This window comes from Alligator mississippiensis, chromosome 2, assembly GCF_030867095.1.
Source record: "Alligator mississippiensis isolate rAllMis1 chromosome 2, rAllMis1, whole genome shotgun sequence".
In the NCBI taxonomy this organism is placed as follows: Eukaryota; Metazoa; Chordata; order Crocodylia; family Alligatoridae; genus Alligator; species Alligator mississippiensis.
Window position 1 is genome coordinate 34,426,648 of NC_081825.1, and position 12,315 is coordinate 34,438,962.

General features: G+C 44.4%; 1 protein-coding gene across 1 annotated transcript in view; it reads right to left on the bottom strand.

Annotated features, from left to right (window-relative positions):
* Window positions 1–12,315, bottom strand: part of FAM184B (family with sequence similarity 184 member B) — a 93,547-nt gene that overhangs the window by 45,588 nt on the left and 35,644 nt on the right. The window contains exon 2 of the mRNA XM_019480034.2: window positions 3,715–4,470. Coding sequence (XP_019335579.1) covers window positions 3,715–4,470 — 756 coding nt within the window. The remainder of the gene's footprint in view (window positions 1–3,714; window positions 4,471–12,315) is intronic.

Consider the following 12,315-nt stretch of genomic DNA (forward strand, 5'->3'; position numbering starts at 1 on the left):
GAGTATCCCCATCATTGGGTCACCCGGGAAGAGAAAAACCACTGAACCCCTCCTTCATCAGGTAACAGCAAGTCGTGGCAGGAGAGTTGGGGGGCACCCCAACCAAACGAGGTGGTAAGGTACTCATAGCGCCCACTAGAGACACCACATAGAGGTACTGTGGTATTTTAAACAAAAAAAAAGTCTTTATGTCTGCTCTTACTTTACAGTAAGCCAAACCACAATAATTCATCCCATTTTCACTGAGGGCAAACCTTTCTCAGTTTAGGTCTTACTTGCCGTGGAGTTAGAGTGGGCAGATGCGGTTACCTGTGGTAAAGCCCAGCTTCCTGTTTACTCACCTTATTTGTTGTTCATACCCTTATATAAATAACAAACAGTCTTCTTACACTCATAATTAACTAATTATAAGTAAACTAGTTAGTTCTACCTCTGTTAAACTGTGAAACCTTTTCAATACTGTGTTGAAGAGACTGTATTTAAAACTGTATTTAAACCAGCTTCTGTTTGTCATCACATGTACTTGCTGTCTCCAAAATAAAACTAATAATTTTGCACCATTATGATGGTTTTCACTGAAAGGTATTAAAGCACTTGGCATACACTGGTGGGAGGGGGGGAATAGAAAATTCATCATGATTAAACATTAGTCTTTTTATTTTCCATGCATTTTAATAGCTTTCCTTGGCAGTATTTACTAATGATGAGAGATTACAGAAATGCTTTTGCTTTCCAGCCTGTCATATTTGATATATCTCTGAAAAGCCAAAATACTAAATGTGACATCAGAAAAAGCTGATGAAGGAGGAGCTTTTATTTGAAAATAAATATTTTCAACATTAAAAAGTATAGAAATTACATTTTGTGAAATTGTGTTCTCTCCCCGTGTATTTACCTTGGAATCTCAGGCCTCTTTAATAGCCAGGACAAGATTCTCAACTGGTGAAAATCAGCATCACTTCATAGCTTCAAAGGACTGACACAAATTCATACCATTGAGGATCCGTCCCCCAGAACAAATCTTCCTGACGTAATTTCAGCTTTAGCCCTATCTAACTAATGTTGAAATCAGAAATTAATTGCTGAAGAGCTGAAGCTGCCTCAGTACTTCAAGTCCCTATTAATTTATAGGTTTTTAATTATTCATGGTACTCCAGAAACATAGCTTTTTCTTGCATTTTAATCAGTTTCTAGCAATACATAAAATATTCATAGTTGTAAGATATTTATATGATAATAGGCATGACCCACGGTACAATGCATACACATGCAACATCAGCATAAGAAATCTAACCTTTTCATTTTACCTTTTAAATTTATAATCACCATCTAATCATCATTCCTACTGGCTGGGGCTCAGTGTTGTAGGAAGTGCAGTTCTTCTGCTTAAAATGAAATTGTACCTTTTCCAGATTAGCTAACTCAGAATGTTTCCAGTTCACCAAGATACTTACACACACATTTAACCTCAATGGTGCTCAACCTGTGGCCCACAAAGCCATGTCATCTGGCTCGCAGGGCTCCCCATGGGTCTGGAAATTTGGCAGTGAGGGAGTGGTAGCAGCATTAATTGTTCCTACATTTGCAGCAATGCTGGATTCAGCCTACAAACCAACCCTGTGCACTGGATCTGGCCTGTGGACTAGTCCCACATCAATCATCTGGCCCAGAAGGCTGGATAAATTGAGTACCACTGGACTATACAACTCTTTAATCTGTATTTAAATGTTATAGCCCTGATAATTCTCTCTCTGTAAGACATTCACCAGGCTACTATTTTGTACCCACAAGCTAGGCTAGGGCTTTTAGCCTTCCTTAAAATAAGGCCAAACTCTGTGCCACATTTCTTTGCAATTGGTTCCCTGTTAAAGGTTTATGGAAGCAGGACATTGCAGCTGAGCTGCTCTTGGCCACCAGGATCCAGGCATACCCCTTTCTAGATATGCTAACTGCTTAATCACCTGTCTAAGCTCCTTGCTGTTTTCAGAGAGGTCTGATAATCTCTCCTTAGTGCAAGGTATAAAGCTCAGCCATCTCCCTGGCTCATGCTTTCCCAGAGGGTATGGAAGACCCCCTAATTCAGCAGCATAACAAGGGAAGGGTGACTGGAGCAACAGACCTGGGCACCTAATTAAGGGGGTGCAAGGTACTGCCTCTGATGCAACCAGTCCAGGGCTTGCCACTGCTGCTACCCAAGGTGCAGACCTTGATAGTTAGACCTCTACCTTGACAGGTAGGAGAGACAGTCAGCTGGATGTGGTTCCACGAGAGCAGAAGACAAATTCATAAAGAGATGAATTCACAAGCCTGAAGTGGTCTTGTCTTTTCCACAGAGCTCCTTCCTCAGCAGAGATCCCCTTTAAAGGAGAAACCCACAGATGTACAGCTCAGTCACCATAGTATTGTCAGGTAGAGCAGGAGTGAGAGCAGCAGGGTCCAGAACTGCACTCCACTGGAGGAATGGAGCATATGGTGACTTGCCTTGGTCTCCCACAGACCCCAGCACCCTGTGAGGTTTCTGGGCCTTGACAGGAGGCACACCATGCCCAACCACACAATATGATGGAATTTCTGCAAGGAGCTCTACATACGGGTGTCTTCCCTCTGAGACCTGTTCCCACTGAGGTGGTGATTTGGCCTATTATTACCATATAGGGATTTTTGAGGTTCCATCATTTATAGTATGCCATAAAATTTAAAGCCATTGTTATAGAAACACGCAACCTAGAACACTTGATTTCCAACTTGCTATTTTGTTGGCAGGTCTCTCTATTCTAATTACACAGGATGATGTGCTGCTAATGGCCATAGGGTGGAAAACTGCCAAAGCAATAGCTCCTATCCACCATTCTCCTTCATGAGTGGTCCTTATCTATATTTGATAGCACTACTGCCTATTTACTATCATCTTCTTTTGGCGCAGGAGAGAAGAAGACAACTCTACACTCTCAGTCAGCTAACAGACAAGTTCCTCTCTATATGGAGGTAAATCTGCTGTTCAGAAGTTTGCCACATAGATTCTTAATTGTCTGTGAAACTCTCCCTCTCTCTCTCTTTACAGCTTACTATCACTAGGTTTCAACCCCTTGGACAAATCCACACATAGTGTGAACGTTTAATTCCCCAGGTACAACTAGCAGCAGTGCACCTTGTGCCACTGCTAGTTGTCCCCAAAGAAAGCTCATGCCACGTGTGCTCCAGAGCATGACAAGCTACCCCAGGAGAGGTGGCGGAGGCCAGGGCCAGCACTGAGCTAGCCCCAGCAGCCTTACCTAGGATCCTGGGGGCCTCCTGGGGCAGCAGCAGCAGTGGCGATTCTGCTGCGCGGAGCCTGGCTGGCAGCAGGAGCAGTGCAACTTCATCAGGCCTGGCTCTGCTTTTGAGCAGCATGCACTTTACCTGTGTGCACTGCTCCACATTTTTTCTCTGTGGGTTTTTTTGACCCCTGGATATCCAGAGGTCAAAAACCCTGTGCACTGCAAGCATGGAGAACATGCAGTATGTGGCACCGTAGACGTGTCTGTGGTGTCATATACTGCACGGCTGAGCTCATCTGGAGGCAGCCCTTGTCTTCTGAATTCTGTTAAACTTCTTTAGTGCTTGCAAAGCATTTGACTCCAGGTGATATTTAAATAAAAATCCTATAAACCAGAAATTTAAAGACTTAGCAATGTGCTACTTCATAGGCAACTAGACTAGGGTCTCACATTCTACCTGTGTCTTCTCCTTCAGCTTCTGAGAATGTTTCTTCAGCTCATTTATTTTTTGACTTTTCACCTCTAGGTCAGCCTCCAGCTTCTTTACTTGCTGCAACAAAACAGCCTCTTGGGCTTCATTGATTTTCCTTTGCTCCATTTCTCTTTGCTGGCACTGCTTCTGTATATCTGCCACTGATTGCTGCATGGCCTTTTTCAAAGTGTCTTTTTCTTTCTCATAAAAAGCTTGTAATTTACTGGTTTTCTCAGCATATTCTTCAATTATCTTTTGATTCTCACTCTTGAGGTTTTCCATTTCATTAAGTACAACCTGCATCTCCACACGGTGTTTTTCATCTAAACTCTCCTTTGTATCCAAGTTCTCTCTCTCAAATGTTTTGCAGTCATTTACTAGGCTCTCAGACTCCTGGTTTAAATGCTGAAGCTTGTTTTCAAAGTCTGTCTTCATATCTAACATCTCCTTGGAAAGGGAACTGGTCAACTCAGGCTTTTTTCCCTCTGTTCTCAGCTGTTTCTTGCACATGATAAATTTTGCTGAGGCTTCTTCCTTTAGCATTTGGTGTTGCCCCAGCATATCTTCCAGGGTCTGAATACGCTTTCGTAGCACCTGTTCTTCTCCTATTTTGCTTTTATACTGGAGGACTGTTTCCTTTGTCTCAGCATGGATGTGCTTAATCTCTTCTTCATGTGCTTCTTTAAGAGCCTGTATGCTGGCCTCATGTTCATCATTTTTAGTGTTCAGGGCATATATCACCTGTAGACCAAAAACAGAAGATTATGGTACATTAGATGATGGTAAAAAGAACCAACACTTGTAGATAAATGCATTTCTAATGTGCTTACCAAAATAATTCTTTATTAGCAAAAAAAAATATGCTGATCCCAAACAGAAAGCCCTATGGGTCTGGGGGAAAAGATGATGCTGTCAGTTGGAAAATACATAGTCTATTTTTGATTCTGCCAGAAGCTTCCTCTGTCGGCTTTGGCAAGTCACAAAATTTTCAGGGGTGCCTGCTACTGCCTAATTAAAAAAAACTTGAGGTTAGATTTCCAGATGTGCCCAGTGCAGACAACTCCATCTGATGTTGGTAGAAGCTGTGACTGTTCAGTACCTTAGAAATCAGGACCAGCCGCACATCCAACAGTTAAGAAATACCGTATTTATCTGAATACAAGATAACCCAGAATATATGACGCCCCAATAATTAGATTCTATATATGGAAAATGTATACATTGGCTATAATTTTCCAGGTGTAGAATCTAATTATTGGAGGTTTGTCTTGAATTCATCCCCCTCCTACTGCTACAGCAAGGAAAATAGTGGCTGGAGGGAGGTCAGGTGGCCCCCTTGCCCTCTGCCCCTCCCAACTCCTTTCCCCTGCAGCCTTGTTGCCCCTTCCCTCCCTCCCCCTTACTGTCAGACCCTGCTCAGGCTCTGTTCCCTCCGCAAGCACAATGTGGAAGTGAGTGCATGTAACAGTGGGGGAAGGGAAGAGACAAAGAGGAGGGCAGAAACTGCAGAGGGGAACAGGAGACTGCTGTGGGTCTAGCTCTAGCCCCCAACCCTAACTGCTGCAAATTTCAGCACAGGTACTCCATAAATATACTTCTGAACACCATTTCTGTACCTACTTACACATAGTAAAAGCTAGGCATGATATGAATACAGAGCCAAAAGACTTAAGACTTAACATATAATTCATTGGGCTGGGCCCCAAGAGAGTCAACAGCATTTCAAGGCATGGTGACCCCAGAGTCCAGCACTGCTTGGTTTGTGCATGTACTCCAGACACTCACCATAAAGGAGCCATGTGCTAATGAGCCCTTGACTTGCAACTGGAACCAGGGGTTCTTGTTATAAATTCTGGGACCTTCCAAAAATGTATTTCAGATGAGGCGCAGGGCTGCCTGGTCCGTCTCCACCTCACAGATGGCCCAGCCACACTAATCACATGCAACAGGCTGAGAGAGGGGGTGACAGAGCCTCTCAGTTACACAGAAGCTTGGTAATGTTTACAAGACATTTAACGCTTATGAAGAACAGAAATAACTAGAAAAGGCAAGAAAAGCACTATTCAGCTGTGGGGGTGAAGAGGAAGTCAAAATGTATTTGATGTAGTGGTTCACAAGACTGAAAAAGAGTTGGTGCTGAGGGAGGCTAAATATTGTGGGCACTTAAATTTATTCAGATGGGCTATATGTAACTTAGCCTTGTGGTAGGTTCCCATTAGTGTGTTTGCCCAATATGGGCCATGTGTTTTATGGGCATACTCAGCATCTGCTATATTCAATCAACTTCATAGTTGGTTTCCATGACTAAGCACATCCTGCTTCTAGCACCAGTTTAATGATAGCAAATTTATTTAATAGGATGGTTTGCTGATATGCAAAGCTACAACAAAGGGCTTTCTTCCCATGCTGAATGGAGGGCAAACCTCGTCTTATATTTGAGTAAATACAATACATGGACAATTCTAAAATGAAAGGCCTTACATTTTCTGAAAATGTGTTTTCCTTATCTGTAAAATGGGAAATAACAGTTCTGACCTCCAGGTGCATGGTGATGCTTCACTTAATATTTATAAAGTACCCTAAGATCCTCATGTGGGAATTGCTACATCAATGCAAAATATATTTTAAAACGCTCATTAAAATGCTGCAGTAATTTGGGATGAAGAACAACAATTTTTTTGCTCTGAGCTTGTACATTTCCATAAGAAGTCTGCAGGTCTGGTTTTAATGACTACAAAATATTCAGTGTTCTCTCTGAAAGGATACTTAGGCCCAAATCATGTTCCTACTGAAGTTAAGTTTCTGCATTGACTTTGTGGGAACAGAATAAGACCCTTAAAATGTAACTGGCTCCTATAAATGTTTTTTCCTTCTTTTTTCTGTGTCATGGTCTGACGCATATCAAGACTTCTAATAAAAATATCTACCCCTGTAAGTGCCAGGCAGACTGCTTAGCACATTCATAATATCTTGTGATGCTCTGAATCATCCTGTTGTATCTAAAATGTATACACAAGCAGATTCATCTTAATTACTGGTAAAGGACACATGCAAGGATTGAATTGGAAGATTTTTTTTAGGGCCAAACCACTGCTGATGCCCCTTGCCCCGCCACCCACAGCCCCCCTGAGCCCCTGCCCTGCTGGAGTGGGCCCCAGCTGCCAGAACTATGGGGCCAGGGACCTGGGTCCACAGTCCCCTTTCGCCAGCAGGAGGCAGCAGCTGCTGCAGTGGAGCTGAGCCCAGCTCCCCACCTGCTACTGCCCACTGCACGCTTGGGCAAGGGGGTGGGGCCAGCTCCCCACCATGGCATGCACTTCTGGAGGGGCATGTGGGAACCCGTGCCCCCCAGATCTGTGTGGGGTGGGGTGGGCAATGAGGGCAGCAGCGTGAAGTTGTGCCCCTCAAAACTACTGTGTGCTGGGAGGGAGCCTGTCCCCCAGCCCCCAGATGAGCTGCCCATGGCCCTGTCCCACTCCCCGCTGGGGCCCCAGCCCTGTCCAACTCCCTCCCTCCTTGCAGGAGCTCAATTTGCCCCCTCCCTGTGGGAGCTGCTCTCCAGGCTGCCTGGGGCCATGTGCACAAACAATACATAGACATGGCACCTCTGCCTGACCACCCTCCTCCAGCTCCCTCCCAGGCCCCTGCAGGCTGGAACTCTGCCAGCCTGCAGAGGGCTCCTCACAAAACTACAATGTACACCATTGAACACCTTCAAGAGCAAACTGGATGCTTATCTTGCTGGGATCCTATGACCCCAGCTGACTTCCTGCCCTTTGGGCAGGGGGCTGGACTCAATGATCTTCCGAGGTCCCTTCCAGCCCTAATGTCTATGAAATCTATGAAAACTGCAAAATCCCCGGGCTTCTCCAATAAAATGATTCCAAAAACCAAAAATCGTGATTCTAATGTAAGTGATTTTTACATGTAATAATATACAAATGGTTTTGCTTTTCCCATATTGATTCAAATAAGGGGCTGATTCTATTAACCACCAATTCTATAAAGCAGAATCCACTGTATAAAATCAGTACTGAGCTGTGCTAGTACCAACATATGCAAGAGAAAGAGAGATGGTTATTTATCACCCTAAGCCATCCTGCTAAAAGCCAATGATACACTCTCTGCTTGTAGGCGATATCTATGTTAGTCAGGTAGTGTCTCTGGCTGTAATTCTTTTAATGGATTTTTCTGCTTTCATTCTGTTAATTAGAATTCATTCCTCTCTCCTGCTGAATCAGAATTCATTGCTGTCTCCTGTTCACTGCTCAGTTCAGGCACTCATCTGATGTCAGTGGAAGTTGTGACTGTTCACTGGCTAAAATAAATGTATATAGATTAGTGGCGTTGATTAGGGGCACCAAAGATAGTCTATACACTGGTTCCTACCTGTAAAGTCCCATCTTCTGGTCCCCAGTGCTGCTCCTGGGTCTCAAAGTTGACCCACACACTGCATGTGGCATGTGCAGCCCAGCTCCATATGCAGCGCCTGGGACAGCACCTGCTTTAGCTGTTCCAGGACTGCGCTACACGTGGCACCTGAGCTGGCTGGTCTGAGACATGCACTGCATTCAGTGCCTATGCCAGTCAGTCAGGGGTAGGTGCCACATGTGCTGAATCCAGCATGTGGGGGAAGATGGGAGAGGCTCTGTGGGCTCAATCCAGCCTGTGGACTGGCCCTGCGCCATTTCTACAGCCTCCAGGGCCAGATGAATTTGACACTGAGTTTGCATAGATGAACCACTCCTCTGGTCTGGTGTGGCTGTTTCTGCATTCCTTCATGAAATGTTATATCCCATGCATGTTCATACAAACTCACAGCATAAAAAGCAATTTGTATCAAAGCCCAAGTAGAATACCAATTCTCAAACTGACAAGCTTGAGATTTTCTCTGCTTTCATATGTCTTATTAAAGTTACAAAGCTTATACAACTATATAAATATCTGGGAACTATGTAAAAGTTATAAAAAAAATTATGGGTCTTAACTGGGTCCATTCAAATGTATAAACCTAGAATCAAGGTGACAACAAACTATTTGATTACAGTACGATTACAGTCCTTTAATCTGAAGTTCTTTCTTAGGCACATTTTAAAATCCACAGACATTAGGGCTCGCACACATGAACAACATATTCAGATGATTTTCACATACTTTGTTAGAATCATTGAATCTGACTGTGCTATTCACAACTCTATAACACACACACACACACACACACACACTGGTTATTACCTATCAGATTTCAAATAGCCATTAGAAAGTAAACACACAAAGAGAACCTGCACAAAACTCACTACTTGCTAACATTAAATATAGATGCCTTAATAAAAATAAACATACTGCAGTATCTGGGTACATTTCTGGATAAATATATGACAACAGACAGTGATAGCATCATATTCCAGGAGCCAGGCAAAAACAGGCTAACAGTCTTTTCATCATCATCCCTCTTTAGATATTTACATGGTTTATCCTTATATTACATACCCCTGGTCAATTCTCATGTTATTTTAACTTGCTTTCCAATGAAGAAAAATACTTATAAGGATTGAGCAGCTTCTCTCTCATCTAAAAGTACTATCATAAATCAGTCGTATAGATGTTTTTAATTCTTCAATAGATAGCTGGAAGAATTATGTGGACATGGATTAATTCTGTCCATGTGCTTTGGGAACATCCAGTAACTCTGCAGTTAAGTGGGTCAGATGCTAGCAACCAGATCCCTTGGTTTAATTCAGTCACTGAAGCATATGCAGTATTGGGTCATCACCAGGCTTCTGTGATTCAAGACTTTCACTCTATCTATGTCGAGTCTTCATGCTGAATTCTATTGTCACCTTGCTTGACTCCTATTCAGCTGTAATCAAGCTCAAAATGGAGTCTGGGCTTATTCCAAACCCCACCCTCATTACTGTAAATTGGGCCTTGGAAGACAAATTTCCTTGCAAGTTAGAGCAGGTTTAAATAAATGCACTAATGGAAGAGAAAATAATTGTACTGGTTGCCTAAAAAGGCTGGGATACACCAGCATATATGATCAGCTTGTCTAACCTATTCAGAAATTATTGCCCTACTAACTTAGTGGTGGCAGAACTACAATGGCAGTATATGTTCAGTTTAAATGCCAAGTTCATGAACCTACTTTTTAAAGAATGAGCAGTTATTTGAGGTGCCTATCTTTTGTGCACTTGCCTTGAGGTGATTTAAGGGACTTGATTTTCATAATATAGCTGCTTGTTACCCATTATGTATCTCAAGTTGGACAACAAAAATGCCTAATCCTTTGAAAAAAAAACTAAGGCTACTAATCTTAAAAAGTTAACCTCTTACTAAATAAAACATCAGTTAATACATTTTCTTTAATGTTAATGCTCAAATACAACTTCTTTAGAGGTTAGAAATTAGAATTAGAGTTAGAAGTCATCAATTTTCTGATTCCAAAAGAAAGAGAGGTAGCAATGAATATACAACCCCAAAACCAAACCCACTTAGACTAAACAAAAAACAGGACAAAAATCACTTCTGCCTTGCCACAGAACAATGTTCTGAAGTCATGATCTCCTGAAGGTGTAACTCAGAGATGTAAAACTCATCTGGCCTTGAGTCATGGGCTAGATGAACAGTGCAGGTCTGGCCTCATGGGCAGGGCTGGTGCCCCCACCTCCCATGCCGGATCGAGCTCTTGCTTTGGCCGGTTTAGGACTGCAATGCACATGCTGCATGTGGTGGCCGCCTTGACCAGCTGGAGTAGATGCTGCATGTGGCTGGCATCCTAGACTGGCCAGAAAAAGTGTTGCACAAGGCACAGTCCTGGACTGGCCAGAGCAGATGCTGCATGCATAGGATCCAGCAAGGGGAGGTCTCAGACTGGCTCTGCACAAGGCCATCACTAGGGGCCAAGTGAAGTGGCTTCACAGGCTGTATCCAGCCTATGGGCCATATCTCTGGTGCCCCTGGTGTAGCTTCTGTGGGTATTGTGAGCATGGGTGGTTCTAAGATTTTAAAAAGAGGGATGCGGGAGCTACAACTGGTGCTGCAGGGGTGGCTGCACCTCCCTCTCCCAGCTTCCCCCACCTCCAGGTGTGGGCAAACTATGCCATGGGAGCAGCAGCTGGTGACTTTTTTTAAGTAGCAAACTCCCCCGACCCTCTGGCTCTCAACACCCCTCCTTTTCTGTCTGTGTTTGGTGGCACCTCCTCTCCCCTTCCATTCTCCCTTCACCCTCTCTACGTACTCCATTCTGCACAGGAAGTGGGTAAACTATCTGCTGCTGCTGTCCTGGATGCTCTTACCCTGCTCCACCTGGGACTGTGAGGAGCAGCTGCCTGGGAGTCAGACTTAGCTTAAAACAGCACCAGCACCAGAAGGGCTCCCCAGCCCTGCAGCTGCTCTCAGGCTGGTAGGGAACAGCCAGCGGGTATACTGGACAGAAAGGGGGAACCTGCACACTGCTGCCACTATCCCCAGCTGAGCCTAGCTCCTTTTATGGCTCTTCACATTGGAGACAATGCAGAAGCATTATCACTGAACTATAGGCAGCCAGCTAAGTTTGTGAAGGAAAGGTTTTGTCAGCTAACCTGGTGTTAACTTCTGTGTTGTAGTTTGTTTGTTTTTTCCATTATAACTTCAGCTTTTGAGTGGCTTTTCAAAAACTCTTAATAGCTGGTCAGCTCAGCAGTGAAGAGATTGAACTATCTTAACTTGAAGAGATAGCTACATATGTGATGGGCTAGCTGGCAGTGACCCAGGGGTTTTGAAAGGGCAAAAGATGATTGGAGGACTTGGGATTCCCTTTCCTCACCAATCTGGTAATGATTTGGCCCAGGGGTTTTGAAGGGGTAAAAGATTAGAGGACTTGGGATTCGCTTTCCTCACCAATCAGGCCCCAGAGACTCACCCTCCATGTCCCCTGACTGGCCCTGAGGGTCACCTGGAAGAGGATAAAAGGGGCAGCGCGGCTGACTCAGGAAAGAGACCAGCAAGGGACCACAAGGAGGGAGCTTCAAGGAGCTGGCAAGAGCTGGGCCAGCAGGGTGGGAGCAGTTGCCCCAGAAGAGCCTGAAGGAGTGGGACCTGCAGGCAGCACTGGGGTCCTCAGCAGCGCGGCATGCGGCCAGCAGGAGAGGCTCCCCACTGGGCTCCAGGATCCCCTACGAGAGGCTGTGGCCAGTAGGAGAGGCTCCCCAGCTCCAGCAAGATCTGAGCAATGACCTGAGTGGTTCCCAGATCTGCTTCTAGCTCCTCCAATCAGAGGCCAGGCAGCTCAATGTGAGGCCAGAGCTCCAGGAAGATCAAGACCCCTAGCAGAATAGAGCAATGCTAGAATTGGTGGCTGTGTGGCAGAGTTTCTGTTTACCATGTGGGAGATCTGAGTTCAAGTCCCAGCTTTGGTGACTTGGGGTGAGAGAGCTAACAAAGAAGAATTCTTCTTGCAGCAGAAAGGGGCCATTGTGTTTTCCCCCTTTCTCCCCCTCTAGGTACCTAGACCCTATAGTCCTTGTAATTTGACATTTTGTATTTTGTGCCTTTTATATTTCCAGTAATACCAACCAGTATTGTTTGTTCTGCTGTTTGTGTTTTACA